The sequence below is a fragment of the Moschus berezovskii genome, chromosome 3 (assembly GCF_049115385.1).
Source record: "Moschus berezovskii isolate FMDL1 chromosome 3, NW_MosBer_1.0, whole genome shotgun sequence".
Lineage (NCBI taxonomy): Eukaryota > Metazoa > Chordata > Mammalia > Artiodactyla > Moschidae > Moschus > Moschus berezovskii.
The window spans coordinates 38,074,928-38,091,303 of NC_142462.1; the positions used below are offsets into that span (position 1 = coordinate 38,074,928).

At 41.9% G+C, this 16,376-nt stretch overlaps 1 protein-coding gene across 2 annotated transcripts in view; it reads right to left on the reverse strand.

The window, feature by feature from the left end:
• The window catches only part of RAPGEF5 (Rap guanine nucleotide exchange factor 5), a 244,339-nt gene that overhangs the window by 176,034 nt on the left and 51,929 nt on the right, over nt 1-16,376 (reverse strand). For both annotated transcript variants that reach the window (XM_055420567.2, XM_055420566.2), the window contains exons 4-5: nt 15,012-15,133; nt 13,292-13,460 (exon numbers count right to left, since the gene is read on the reverse strand). In XM_055420567.2, the coding sequence (XP_055276542.1) occupies nt 13,292-13,460; nt 15,012-15,133 (291 nt within the window). The remainder of the gene's footprint in view (nt 1-13,291; nt 13,461-15,011; nt 15,134-16,376) is intronic.

A 16,376-nucleotide genomic window follows, 5' to 3' on the forward strand; every position in this document is an offset into this window, starting at 1 on the left:
GCTCTAGTGTATATGACTGATGGAGGCTATGCAATGAGCAACAGCCAAGCTGTTGCAAATTCAGTGACAAATAATTTCATCTCTCTTCAAGCAAAACCATCTTTTATCATGCTTCTAGCACAAAACATGCCCCTGGCAGAAACGTTTCTCAAGGAAGCACATCTAAGAGAGATAGAGTGATGTTCTCCTGAGAGCCGTCCTCCAGCCCATGGCCCGTTTTTATCCCCTCAATCACTACAATCTATACCCAGAACTCTCAAATCTTTCTCTAGCCCCTGAATCTTCCCTGAGCTCACCCTGTGGTTCCATCTGCCTTCAACATGGCTCTAGGTGGCAATCTCAGAACACTGTTTTCACTCACATGGGGATCTTACGAGGCCCACAGACTCGACATAACTTCCGGTGACCTTCTCCTGTCTCCTGCCCTCAGTGGTACTTCAGTGCCTCTCAGCTTCATGTCACCCTGTGGTCTTCCTCATCTTTCCAGTCACCATATCCTCCTCTGCTCTGCTTTCCTCCCCACAAGCCTCTCTGGGAGGCTCTCACCTCCACAACGTACTTTAACCAGCTTCTAACCAGCTTGTCTCTGCCTCTCCTCCAGTATTTGATCTTCTGTTGATGCCAGGGTTCTCCTTCTACAACCCTAATCTGGTCCTACTCTTCTCCAGATCCAGAGCTTCAGGGACTCTCCCACTGCCTACCTGAGAATTCAGAAGACTCCCTGTCGGCTGAGGAGGTCCACCCCGCTCCCAAAAGGACCTGCATGGCACCTGGCGCAGAGGAGTGACATGGGAGGCAGGCAAACAGTGGGCAGCATAGGAGCGGGGGATGGAAGCGAGAAGGACGATGCTTCCCCACTCAGATTCCCTCCTCACCACTAGCACCCCTGCCCAGCTCAATGCCAAAAGGCCCAGAAATACCAGACTCCTTTGCCCTCATAAGTATATTTTTGCAAAATAAGATAAATTCTGATTATTTCATGATGTAAATACCCATTTTTGAACCCCAGTGACAGTAAAGTTCTCACAGGTCAGATGGAAACAGATGATGAAGCAGAAGGGGCGTGGGAGAATGAAGAAAGAACCACCCGCAACACGTGGCACGCCATTTTACACGCAAGACTCAGGCAGCCATGGATTTTAGTATCCATGGAGGTCCTGGGAACAGTCCCCCACAGATACCGAGGGAAGGCTGTACTTGTATCTTTAGGGGGCTGTGCTGCTCAGTAAACAAGGGAGGAAGAGAGAAACTCGAGAGAGAGGGCAACAGAGAAACCCTAGCTGGACTCAGCAGTAATGGCAGTGGCGAGGTGATGAAAGAAAGAGAAAAGGAAGTGACCCCAGGAAGGAAGACCCACCCCTGAGGGTCTGTGCCAGCAGGAAGCTCTGGCCCAGCTGGAGTCCCTTTTATGATTTCCTAAGGCCACTTCTCAAGGTCTCTGCCTGGCAACAGTGCAAGCCTGACCCCATGATCCTCCAAGGGAAGTGCCGAATCCTAGTGCTCTGGGCAATACAACACAATGGGAAAGACTAGAGATCTCTTCAAGATAATTGGAGATATCAAGGGATCACTACATGTAAGGATGAGCACGATAAAGGACAGACACGGTAAGGACCTAACAGAAGCTGAAGAGATTAACAAGAGGTAGCAAGAGGACATGGAAGCAACCTAGATGGCCAGTGACAGATGAACAGATTAAGCAGCTGCAGTACATATATACAATGGAAATCAACCCTGAATATTCGCTGAAGGACTGATGCTAAAGCTGAAGCTCCCACACTTTGGCTGCTGCTGCTGCTAAGTCACTTCAGTTGTGTCCGACTCTATGTGACCCCAAAGACGGAAGCCCACACTTTGGCTACCTGATGTGAAAAGCTGACTCACTGAAAAAGATGCTGCTGCTGGGAAAGACTGCAGGCAAAAGAAGAAGGGAGCAGCAGAGGATGAGATGGTTAGATGGCAACACTGACTCAATGGACATGAGTTTGAGCAAACGTCAGGAGATAGCGAAAAACAGGGAAGCCTGGTATGCTGCAGTCCATGGCACTGCAAAGACTCGAACATGACTTAGTGACTACAGCTACAGTGCTCTGGGCAGATGTCTCTGTAAGTTCGAGAGGTCTGCAATATCTAAGGATGCTGTTGGAAGGACACAGGAATGGCAAAAGCCAGTGCCCCTCTACCCTTGTCCCTACAACCATCAAACAGGACACGTTATCATTCCACTCAATCTGCACTAAAAACAAACAAACCCCTACCTCTCCATAGAATTCTCCAACTTAATTACAGGCAACTCCACCCTTCTAGTTAGAAGTCACCTTTGGTCCCCCCTCCTTACGGTCTCTTCACTGTATCCATCCCCAAATCCTACCAGCTCTGTCTTCGAGGCATCTCTTGCTTTGGAACACTCCTCACCACCCCTACTCCAATCACTGCTGCCCCAGCCACACGGTCGCTTACCTAGAGCCAGAGTGGTCTTGTTAACATGTAAGTTAGATCATGTTCCTCCTCTGCTCAAAACCCTCAAATGACTCCCCATCATCCTCGGAATAAAGCCAAAGTCTCTGCAGTGCTGCCATCTTTCGCTCTCTTTACTCTGTTTCGGTCTCTCTGGCCCTGCCTTCAATGCTCCTGTCCTGGGCCTTGCTCTGACTGTCCCCAACCCTAGAACACTTCCACCCCACTGCACATTGCCTCTTCCCTCACATCAACCTCTTGGAGAGGCCTTTCCTGACCCATCACTCTATCGCTCATTTCCTACTTTATCTGTGTAAAGTTTTCCACTGTTAACTGACATCAATCTGTTTACTTATGAAACTGTACTTCCCTCCTAGACATGGGAATAGATGCTTCTGCCTGTTTTGTTCCTGGTTACAGCAGACTTCCAAAGAATATCAAGGGAAGATAAGAAAGCCTTCCCAAGTGGACAATGCAAAGAAATAGAGGAAAACAAGACAATGGGAAAGACTAGAGATCTGTTCAAGAAAATCAGAGATACCAAGGGAATATTTCATGCAAAGATGGGCACAATGAAGGACAGAAACCTTTAGGTTTCTGTTAGGTAATGGACCTAACAGGAGAAGAAGATATTAAGAAGAGGTGGAAAGAATACATAGAAGAACAATACAAAAAAGATCTTAATGACCCAGATAACCATGATGATGTGATCACTCACCTAGAGCCAGACATTTTGGAGTGCTAAGTGAAGTGGGCCTTAGGAACCATCACTACAAACAAAGCTAGTAGAGGTGATGGAATTCCATCTGAGATATTTCAAATCCTAAAAGATGATGCTGTGAAAGTGCTGCACTCAATATGCCAAAAAAAATGGAAAACTCAGCAGTGGCCACAGAACTAGAAAAGGTCATTTTTCATTCCAATCCCAAAGAAACACAATGCCAAAGAATGTTCAAACTACCACATTATTGCATTCATTTCACAAGCTAGCAAGGCAATGCTCAAAATCTTTCAAGCTAGGCTTCAACAGTATGTGAACCAAGAACTTCCAGATGTTCAAGCTGGATTTAGAAAAGGCAGAGGAACCAGAGATCAAATGGCCAACATCTGTTGGATCATAGAAAAACCAAGAGAATTCCAGAAAAACATCTACTCTGTTTCATTGACTATGCTAAAGCCTTTGACTGTGTGGATCACAACAAAGAGTGGAAAATTCTTAAAGAGATGGGAATACCAGACCACCTTACTTGCCTCCTGAGAAACCTGTATGCAGGTCAAGAAGCAACAATTAGAAACGAACATGCAACAACAGATTGGTTCCAAATTGGGAAAGGAGTACGTCAAGGCTGTATATTGTCACCCTGTTTATTTAACTGATATGCAGAGTACATCATGTGAAATGCCGAGCTGGATGAAGCAAAAGCTGGAATCAAGATTGCTGGGAGAAATATCAATAACCTCAGATATGCAGATGACACATCCTTATGGTAGAAAGCAAAGATGAACTAAAAAGCCTCTTGATAAAAGTGAAAGAGGTAAGTGAAAAAGCTGCCTTAAAACTCAAAATTCAAAAAATGATCATGGCATCCAGTCCCATCACTTCAAGGCAAATAGATGAGGAAAAGATAATCCAGACTGGGACTTAATGAAGGTGGGGAACACATCCGTCTACAAATCAGAATTCTGTCAGGAAGAGGGTGTCCCTGAGGAATTGGGACAGGTCTGTCCCTACCTCCCACCCCGAGCCAGGCTGCTGCTGCCCTACCCTGTTTGGAAGGAACTGAGAAAAAGCCAGTTTTTAGCATGAATCTCAGACAACCCCAGTGAAAGGCTGGTGAAATTCCAGGGCATGGAACAAACCAGAACCAAGACAAACTATACAGGAATCTTTCAAGCATGATCCCACAACAAACAGAAGATGCACGGCACATATATATATGAAAAAAAAAAAAAACCTACAAACTATTTACTGGGCTTAGAAAAATCCATCTTTGAAATACTCTGCCAACACAAGCAAGAGGCACTTAGCCTGATCTGTGATTCAGAGGTGTCTTGGGAGAAGTGATATCCAAGGTGAGGTTCTGATGGAAAAGGAGTGGCCCTGAAACTTGGCAGAATAACCAGCGCAGGGAAGTGGGAAATGGCAAGAGGCAAAGCCAAGGCCAAGGCAGGGCACATCTAACTACTGCTGATGAGTCTGGGTGTTATGCTGAAGTGTTTGGGTGTGATGCTGAAGTGTTTGGGTGTGATGCTGAAGTGTTTGGCTGTAAAGCAAACAGGACGGAAGCAAAAGTAAGGAGAACACCAACGGAGGGTGAGGGACTGAGACCCGCAGCCCAGGCAGCAGAGTGAGTCTGGAGCAGGAGAAGGGACTTGTCTCCACCACGTCGGGAAGAAACGGCAGGTCAGGTGACAACGCCAGAATCCACCTTCTCCTGGACAAGTCAGATTCCATTCCATCCTTGTTGAATGTCAGGCAAGGAAAAGCATTAGGGACCTTTTTTTTTCCCCCCCAGAAATGTTTCCTGGGCCAGATTTAGTTTTTTCCTGAGAAACCACTGCCACCAAGTCCTCGACACCACAATAGAATGTTCTTCAAGGGGCACAGAGTCAATCTCTACCACATCAACACCTACAGACCCCAAGAGGATATCTGACACTCAAGTACTACCCCACCTAGATCTTCCCATAACGCCTATAACCAGATAGGTCTATTTTGCTTAACAAAGCAAATTTCTTTGACCAAAAAAAAGTGCATGGGAGGTATATGAGAACTTGATTTTATTGTTTTGAGATCACTGATATTATGAATAAAAATACCTGTTCAAACTTCTCAAGAGAAGGTGACTTTTCATCGTATCAGGCTACAAGTTATGCTTATAGAGGAAATTTACCAAACAGGAGAAAGTTGTGAATGTGACAAGTTTCATTAAGGGTCCAGGGTATATAGTTACACATTCATCTAAAACTGAATAAAACATTACTGATATCTCTTTTTCACACTGAGGATTTGAGAACTAATGTTTACTATTGAATTAAACAGCTACATTTCAAATGCTGGTCCAAGTAAGCCTAAAAGTTTAATTTTTGTTAAAATTTCTGTACTATTCCTAAACTGATGTACTCAGATAGAGCTAAGTAGTCTGTTTACACACCTGGCGTAAGCCTTATCTGTAAACAATGGAAATTTTGGAGGATTTAGCATTTCCTTAGGAGAGGGAGTGATGAGTATTAACAAATACTGAGACCAGCTGATTTCATAGCACTTTTTATACAATTTAGTGATAAACGGAAATTTTTCTTCACCTATGACCCTAATACAAAACTTATGTCAAGTTTCATCATGAAAAAGTTTGAGAGAGATACTCAAAAAAGGTTTGTTTGCTCATCCAGTATTTCATCCTCTCCAAGGATCATAAAATGAGAATCTAATCAGGAAAAGTCAAGAATACAAAGTGAAGTTTTGGGATGCAGGAATGGTAGACTTGAAGGTGATCTTTCCAGTTAGAAGGTGTTAATCCAGCACCAACTCAGAAATTAAGGATGCCAATGAATTTCTCATGATGCTTAAACATGTCAAATAAAAAAGGACAAGTTAGGCAGGATAAGGAGAATAAAGGGGACAGAGATGATGCAGCAGTCGGTGGTGGTGTTATTATCGTATAATAAAGTTCTCAGAGAAGACAGGGATCTGAATCATGGACGTCATCACTGTGGAGCTGATATTAAAAATATGACTAAGTGACAGTGCATCCGGAGAGACAGTAGAAAAAAGAAGACTGAGCTCCAGACACTCCCTGTTTAGAGGTCAACGTTTCCAAACATGGGTTTTATATTATGTAGGTACAGTGAGGGCAACAGGTCAGGAGATGTCGGCTGTAGAAGTGATTGGTCAATATGGGGAGAATTAATATCTAAACAATATTGAATCTTCCAATCCATGAACATGAATAGATCCTCTACTTATTTAATTACTGATCTTTTACAATCAGGCATATGAACTGTGTGACATACACCTAATCATTTCACAGGTTCTTTTTTTGTGCCAGTACAGAGAAATGTGATTCTGTACATTGATCTTATAGCCTGTGATCTTGCTAAACCATTTATTAGGTCTAGTGGGTTTCTTGTGGATTCCTTAGAATCTTCTATGTATATAATTTATGTTTATAATTAGGTCATCTGCAAAGAAAGATGGCTTTACTTTTTTCCTTCTAATCTGTATACCTTTTCTTTGTCTGGCCTTATTGCACTGGCTCATGTTGGAAACAGTGATAAGAGGCAACATATTAGCCTTGTTCCCAATCTTAGTGGAAAAGCATTCGGTCTTTTGCTATTAAGCATGACAGAAGCTATATGCTTTATGTAAGGTTATAACAGATTGAAGAAATTCTCTTACATTAGTTTTCTGAAAATTTTTATCATGAATGTTGAATTTTTTAAAATGCTTTCATGCATCTGCAGAGTTTGTCACATACTTTCAGTTTTATTTTTTGGACTGGATATGGTGGATTACATTGATTTTTAGATGCCGAATCACCCTTATATTCCTGGGATAAATATCATTTATGATGCATTATCAATTTTATATATTGCCAGACCGCATTCAGTAATATTTGTTACAGCTTTTATGTTTACACTGTTTCCCTTTCTTAACTTTGTCATAATAACACTGGTCTCACAAAAGGCCTACCATTACTTATTATCTTATAAGGCTTTGGCACAGTTATTAACATAAACCTGATGGTAAGTAAATGTTGTTAAGTAAGTCACTCAGTGGAGAGTATTTGTGACAAGGGGGTGTCTTTTCCTAGACTCTCTATTTCCTGTCCCTTTTCCTTACCTGAAAACTAAGAGAAGCAAATTCAGTTATCCAGAAAATCCCTTTCCAGATATAAATGTTTATGAAGCTAAATTTACAGAATTTCAGAAGTGTCAGCCGAGTGTGACAGGTGTCACATTCAATAAAATCTTTATGTTCTGATAAATTTAATCTGGCTTCTTTACGTAGTATTCTGAGGCTGTGATTTAATTAACCTTCACATTCCCTATTACTTGGCGGAGCTCTTTCTGCAGGATTAACATCATAGAACAGTAGATTTCAACCTTGGTATGCCTCAGCCTCTTGTTAAAAAGAAAAAATACTGCTCTCTGTCTTATCTCTCCATCCCAATCTCGATTCAGTAGATCTCAGGTTATATCTGTTTAATTTTTAAGGTATCACGGTTGCAAACCGTGGTTCACTTTCTGCCTTCAGTTCCCGTTGCTGCCACCAAGTACAGACACCTACCCTTTGAGCAAGTTACACAATATTAATAGTTCCTCATCTGTAAAATCAGAACAGCTCCAAACTACTGTTGTCAGCATTAAATGAATCCCGTGTAAAATGCTCAGAATGTGATAAGTACATAGAAGTGTTAACGATCCCTGCTATTTTTTTTATTATTATTGCCACCATAGGTTAGGTCAGCCCACGCCATTTGTTTCCATCTTTAAGCAGTTGTGTGCTGTGCTCAGTCGCTCAATCGTGTCTGACTCTTCGCAACCCCATGGACTACAGCTCACCAGACTCCTCTGTCTGTGGGATTCTCCAGGCAAGAATACTGGAGTGGGTTGCCATTCCCTTCTTCTGGGGATCTTCCTGACCCAGGGATCAAAACGATATCTCCTGTGGCTCCTGCATTGGCAGGAGGATTCTTTACCAATGAACCACCTGGGAAGCCCATTTTCCTAGAGTGGGGGGGTCCCCTTTAACATAGAAATAGATCAAAGACACATAAACTCTGTACCTGTTGAGCAAATATATGACCAAAATGTTACCGTGAATTCAAGTAAATTGTACTTATTTCAACAGCATCTATATACAGTTAAGTCATTCTCTTTATTCAATACAAAGATAATGCTTGGCTTCCCTGTAGATTTTCAGACCCCTATAACCAGTCTGAGCCTGCTCCCCACCCCTCTTAAGGTTCTGAGTTCCACTGGTTTTGACCTACTGCTCCAGACATATCAAGCTGCCTTGTATTGTCTCAACATGCCACCCATCTTCTTGACTTCCTGCTCTCCTTAATATACCATCTACCTCAAACACCCACCCGTCTGCTTCTCAATTTAGAGTATGGAGTCATGAATGTCAACAAACTCCTTCGAACCCACTGGGCTGAGTTTTCCCTACAGTTGGTTAGTGAGGAATCAAAGGTGCCACCCAATGAAGTGCTCTGCTCATTAACAGGAACAACAATGAACAGGCATGATTTTTTAAACAGGATAGAGGGAAGATCAGGGAGAGACAGCAGACAGCAGGTGAGTGAATGAGGTCTGTGGGCCTCAGGAGCATCAGAATGCCAGCGCACATCCAGGAGGGCACATTGGCCTGGACCCTGGGGCACTTGATCAAGCTGAGAGAGATGGACCCCATGATGCCAGGCCCTGGCTCCACAGTAACAGCTCACCCCTGTTACACTCCAAGGTCACTAAGAAAGATCAGTGGGCATGGGAAAGGGCCACCCTGACAGGAGAGCCCAGGGTCAGGGGCCCGCACCACCCACCATATCCCCAAGGGCTATCTTGCTGAGGCGTAAGGAGAGGGCACAGAGAGGCTGAACCATTTTACCAAACTATGGTCAGGAGCTAACCAAAGAAATTTTCAAAATTCCCTTACTAGAATAATTTTACTCGATTAGGCTACAAATATGGGGCTCTTCTCTTCCTTCTTTCTGGTGATTCAGCAGGATGGGACTCATGTGGACAGCAAACAGCGGACCGCTTGCTCCTGCTCTGCTAAGTCACTTCAGTCGTGTCCGACTCTGTGCGACCCCATAGATGGCAGCCCACCAGGCTCCCTGGTCCCTGGGATTCTCCACGCAAGAACACTGGAGTGGGTTGCCATTTCCTTCTCCAGTGCATGAAAGTGAAAACTGAAAGTGAAGTCGCTCAGTGAAAAGTGAAAGTGAAGTCGCTCAGTCCTGTCCAACTCTTAGCGACCCCATGGACTGCAGCCCTCCAGGCTCCTCCATCCATGAGATTTTCTAGGCAAGAGTACTGGAGTGGGGTGCCATTGCCTTCTCCGGACCGCTTAGGGAGAAACAAAGTTACATTTACACTTTTCTTTACCTGCCTGAGTGCAGCATGAGTTAAATTTTAGCAATCCTCTATGACTCTTTTAACAGCAGCATAAACGTTAACTGCCCTGTAATTGGCAGAATACAGTTTTATGTATCAAGGTTCACAGACTCAGTTATTTAGAGCACCACCACTCCCACCCCTGGGCAAGCTGGGAGGGCTGTAACATAGGTGGTTGAATTAAAACAGCCAAGTTCCCACACAGCCTAAATTTTCCAACGAGTCAGTGTTAAGAGAGAAATGTGTCTTACTCATCCTGAAGGAATTATTTAGGCTGCCTTTCCCTACACTGCGACTTCAGTATTCCTAACCCCCTACCCCCTACTTTTCCTCCTCCCACTCCAATAAAAAAGAGTTAGAGAAAAGTACATTCTGGATGACTTGATTTGGCTTTCAGTTTAAATAAGTTACCACAATTGTTCCTTCTTCCCCCGGAGATTACCCTTGACAACCAATGCACTCACTTCTTTCAAATGATCTACTCAGCTTAGATGTAAAATTATTTTGTATAGAAGAGGAATTTTGTTTCTTCACATTAGCCTAAAAACCTGCAATAGTTCCATTTTCCTTCCTTATTTATACGTTTTATTTTAAATGAAAAAAAAATCTGTTTCTTTTTTCTTTTTAAAAATGCATCCTTGAAGAACAGAATTGTATTTACATAGAGACAGGAGGTAGTTTCCTCACATAGTGTTAAAGGGATTAGAGAGAAGACAGCAAATACAGGAACCCATGTGGAACCGCACAGGCAGAACTTCGAAGCCTTCAGATAGCAAAAAGGTTATTAAAAGAACCACAGGACTGGGTTTTCAGCTTGTGAACAGACAATGTAAGCTAATGAGTCAAGAGGACTTTGGAGGGCATTTCACTAGAATGGGTAAAGATGAATGGATAAATGGATACCATAGGACTAAGAATGACATAGAAGAATGGGAAAAACATTTTTTTGATACAAACAGCAAGAGCAGTAAATTACTAAAAGTGAGGGCTTCCCTGTTGGCTCAGATGGTAACAAATCTGCCTACAATGTGGGAGACTCAGCTTCGATCCCTGGGTCGAGAAGACCCCCTGGAGAAGGGCATGGCAACCTACTCCAGTATTCCTGCCTGGAGAATTCCATGAACAGAGGGGCTGGTGGGCTACAGTCCATGGAGTAGCAAAGAGTCGGACACGACTGAGTGACTAACACACACACTACACTACACAAGGCTGCCACAGACTGCAGACATTACGGAAGCTCTGTGCTCAAGGCAGGACTTGGGCTCCCCCTTGAGGGGTGGGAAGAAGCTGACCAGACAAGAAAAGAGCAGAACTTCACAAGGGCACGAGGGAATAAACAGCTGTGGGATTCAGGCTACAGTGAACGGATATCACCAGACTGGAGCAGAAATTATGATGGGATCATATGCACTGAACCTTAGGAAGGGCGGTGACAACCCAGCTGAAGAGGATGATGCCCCCTGGACACCTTCCTTCTCTCTGACCATAAAGTGAAGTCAAGTCGCTCAGTCATGTCTGATTCTTTGCAACCCTATGGACTGTAGCCTACCGGGCTCCTTCATCCGTGGGATTCTCCATACCAGAGCTTAGAAGTTTGCTTATAACTCTAGTACAGAGGGAAAAAAAAAAAAGATATATTCTCTCCAGAAGAGACTTGCAGTAGGTTCAGTAATTTTATCTTTTCATAGTTTGTACTTATAACATGGGATTAAACAGGTTGATAGCGCCCCACTGCCAATTTTCCCAGAGGAATTACCACTCCCAAATGTACGCGATCACATCAAGAGAAAAAGAATGTGCTGACGAGGCATGCTACAGTGACTGTCAGCTCCACAGGCATGACGCTGTGTACAGTGATCGGAGTGACAAAAGACTGCAAGTAATATGCAGTTAATATTAGGAACCAAATTTTTTCAAATAGGATCATTTTTAGAACCTGAAGCAGACTTACGGTTTCCCTGTAACAAGGTCCACTGGCATTCCAATATGCTTCCTCAGTGGGGGAGAAGAAGTGGAGCTAAACCATGAGGACTGCTTGCAAGTCGACTGCAGAACCCCTCATGCCCCCATTACCCTGGGTACACCCATCAGGACTGTACACAATTCCAAGTTCAGAACAGGAAACAGTTAAGAAGAGCTGCTAGAGAATGCTAGTCCATGGAGTCACAGAAAGTCACAGCCACCTCTAGCTTAATTCGACTCTTTCTTAGAAAGCTTTTTAAAATTTATTGAAATGCTCCTTGACTTTTCCTGGGAAACTTCTGGCCTATATTAAAAGCACATTACATTAAGGAACATTTTCCGTACTTAAGTCGAATGATGCATTCTATTTGAATTTGCTTTACCATGGCAAGGTCCTCTATGAACAGTGGTGGTGCCAGTGGCACTGAATTAATAACCATTTCAGAGTCAGTCTAACATTTTTATAGCCTCTGATTATCACATCTCAAAAGGGAAGCTAGAATGACCCCCATAACTCCTAGGTACATACTCTGCTGCTGCAGCTGCTAAGTCGTTTCAGTCATGTCCGACTCTGTGTGACCCCATAGACAGAAGCCCACCAGGCTCCCCCGTCCCTGGGATTCTCCAGGCAGGAACACTGGGGTGGGTTGCCATTTCCTTCTCCAATGCATGAAAGTGAAAAGCGAAAGGGAAGTCGCTCAGTTGTGTCCAACTCTAGCCAGTGTTAAAAGCACAGGTGTGAGAGCCAGACAGACATGGGACGTGCCACACACCACGTGTGTGACCTTAGATAGGTTACCTGATCTGTACGCCTCAGTTTCCTCACTTTAAAATAACAGAAACGGTTTTACACAATTCATCTGAAGATGAAATAACAAATATAAAGCATGTAGCACAGTTCCTGACACAAAGTGCATTCTTTACAATCAACCTATTAGTGTCTTATTCTGACATTTCTATCTTTTCTAAAAGCCTGTATTAACTGTTCAATATTGTACTTTTTTAAACAAGAGTAATTCATCTTTGCTATGGGTGTAGGTATTTCTCCCTGAACCTATTTTTCTTACCCATGAAGCAAGGATAATACCACTTGCCCTCTAATCTCAATGTATTCTAGAAACAGAATATACAAAAGTTACTAACTAAAAATTTTAATCTGTGATTGATTATACTGAAATAAGCTTGTCATGAATGCTGTGCACAAACAAAAGCATGTCAGATTCATCATATCATGACTCAAGTCCTGTTCCCAAACCTCCTCTAACGAATTCATTTTAATTCATTTTAATCATACAGTGACTCAGCATCTTCATGTGATAATGATTCATGGGTTTTAATTTGCCAAATGTTGCTTCTAGATTATTTGCAGAAACGTCTGATGAGCTTTTTCTTAGGAAAGTCATGACTTAGCTAGAGAATTAGATGCCGGTTATTATTTTATTCCAAGTTCAGCTAAATCAAGTTTATTCCCAATTTGGATCATCTACTTATATAGCAGTGATTAAATTAGAAGCAGTATGGTGCAGCTGGCGGGGCGTGGACTTCTGGGGTTTGAACACCAGTTCAGTCATTTATTAGCTGGACTGAATTTTCAGCATTTTACATTTCTGAACCTACATCTGAGAAATGGGAATAAAACAATTACTTTTTAAAGGAGATGGTCTTCAAAAGCAGAGCACAGTCCCTAGACACAAGGATGGTTCTCGAAGTGAGAATCATTTTACCACGGAACAAAACAGCATCTACTTACAGTTCACAGATGCCAGCTCGACTGGGAATGAGAGGCACAAGCTGCAGTAAGAGCCTGACACCGTTCTGCCACTCCTCCTCTCTTTCAAACTCGCAGTACAAGTAGCTGCACTCATCAGACGAAAACTGGTAGAAAACATAGGTGTCCTGAAAGTATAAATGCTGGTCCACTGTTGGAAACAAAAAAGGTGTGGATCAGTTTTATAAAGTATATTATTTAGAGAGTCATAAACCAAGTAATAAATTGAAAGACCTACTAATTACTAGGGAGAAGCTAGGGATAGGACCATAATTAAGTCCATTCATACTCACAATCACATTGAATGAAAAAAGGCTTACTGACCAATCTATTTTTATTATTTGAAACTTTGGCCAGCACATTCACGTGGATTTTACAACTCTTCTGCTTCAAGGGACAGGTGAAATCAATAGCAATTCCAAGGGAGCAGAAGAAACTTCTTTTTTTTGTGTGTGTGTCCCAAAGCAGTACATTTAATTACTTTAATGGTACACAAATACAAAACTATGCCAAGTTTTAGATCAGTGGTTCTCAGTCAGGGGCAACTGTTCCCCACCCTGAGGACATTTAACAACGTCTGGTGACATTCTGAGTTGCCACAACTAGGGGGTGCTAGGGATGCTACTAAACATCCTATCATGTACAAGACAGCCCCCCACAACAAAGAATTGTCTGGCAGAAAATACCAATACTATCAAGGCTGGGAAACCCTACTTTAAAAGAAATCAAGAAGTGGAGATGTTGCCTAAAAATGTTAACGTAAAATGTTTTGCAAACCAGAAACCTGAACCTCACAAGCAAGCTGATAATTATAATCCTTAAAGGCAGTTAACTGCTTTTCTAAATAAGAGCATCAGGTGCTAAGTGTGACCAACTAAGATGACACCCACATCCCCATCTGAACCACTTTCCCACAGTGGTACTTGGGTATGCCTTTCTGAACCTTATTTTGTTCTCTGACCCTCAATATTTATAACCTAGAGAAGAAAACTTCCCAGTGACCCAGCACCCGGGTGGTAGAGCTAAACAAAGAATCCAAGCTGCCTGACTTATAATTCTTCAATTCCCTGGGACTCAACAAAGAAAAAAGATATTTACCATCTATTCTAGTGTCTGTGCTAAGTCGCTTCAGTCGCGTCTGACTCTTTGCGACCCCATGGACTGTAGACTGCCAGGCTCCTCTGTCCATGAGATTCTGCAGGCAAGAATACTGGAGTGGGCTGCCATTTCCTTCTCCAATTTTAGTGTCCAGTTAACATCAATTTTCTGTTCTATTTAAATAGTTTATTTTCATAGATCATATTTCTAGCTGTTCATGATTCCTTATACAATTAAAATGGCATACACCTTCTATTCATACAGTTTCTGATGATTATTGTAAGTGCAGCAAGACAAATCACACATTTAGAGCAACTAAAGATGCCCACTGATCTGTTTTAAAAATTGTGAGCATCATTTTGAGTAGAGAAGACATGTGGTAAGGGAAAGACTCTTACAGGTTGTAGTTAATAAATCAGCAAATACCAAAAGGTGTGAGAAACAACAAAAGATGACCTGTCACTCATTTATAAGAGAACACAGATATTAACCAGCGAAAACAATCTCCATCTAGATTATAACAGCATCTAGAAAATTAAACACATTTTGGTCAAGCAGCTTAACAGCTTCAGGATTCTGTGCCTTCAGAACACGTAATACTAACCTGATGACAGAATTCCCATGTCCAGTAGGAGCTGCCAGACCCCTATGGCCATAGATCTGCACTGGACGAAAGGACAGTGTTCTAGAAGCCAGTCTACCAGTTCTGACCCAACGCAGCTTCTCCTAGACAAAAGCAAAGCCATTCACGGTAAGACACGATTGCCACCCATTTGCCAAAAAAAAAAAATTTAATACCATCCCTTTCATGTTCTTTTTAGACAAGCAACTCAAGAATAAATGACATGTACTTCTTATTCATGTTTCAGATTTCAGCTCAAATATTACTTCCTTACAGAAGCTTAGAATCATATCCTCTCATACTTTTTCTTTACATCCCCTAACATTTACCAATTATACATCTTTCCAAATGAATAACACCTGATTTCTTCCCTTGAGAATAATTTTCAGGAGAACAGGGACTATGTATATGTAACTCATGACTAAACCACAACATTAGAACAGTCCAGGTACACAGCAAATTCTCTGAATACATACATTTGAATAAATGAAGGAATAAATTTAGCAGTCCTTTACTGAAAGACAATGTTTCTGCCTTGATAAGATAAGTGGTGATCAACTTGGGTGCAACCATTTACACATTTTTATCTCGTCTCTTTGAGAACAAGATAATTCCAAGATTAGACAAAGTTACACCACAGTGAGGGGTATAATGTTTTGTTTTCTACTCTTCAAACAGAGATTAAACCTAATATTTGTCTCAAAGAACAATAAATTTGACTGTTAATATAGTCTAAGCAATCTACCAAGCAGCTTGGATCATAAACCCGCAAACCTGGATGACGGATTCTGCTAACCACCTGAAGAAATACTTTCTATAATCCATCTTAAAATACATAGCTGTATTCAAAGAATGCCCTAATCTGGGTATTGAAAGCAGTATTTTCACGCCTACCTCTCCATCTTTATCAGCCTCAGAGGAAAAAACCAAATAAAGAAAACTTTCTGAAATAAGGTTAATTGCAGAAATTTCATTGAAACCCACTCTCCCATATGAAAAAAAGTCACACCAAATGTTTTTTTTAAACACCTGCATCATGAAAATGACTATCTTTCTCCTATATTTTTTATTTAAGGACCAAAAAATGCCAACATTTATTTGTATTTCTAGAACAGAAAAAAATTGCCTATCTTTTATGACTGGCATAATCACAAACACCCAGAAATTACCCAGTAACCAATAGAATGAAGAAATGCCATAGATACTTTATTTTCTTGGACGATGGAAAAATAAGGTAGTAAACATTTCTGCTGAGATATCTGAACAACTATTCTAGCTTTAGATAAAATATCACTTTCTTGGGTAAAGATTTGAAAGATACTCTGAGATCATTAAGGCAATTCTAAG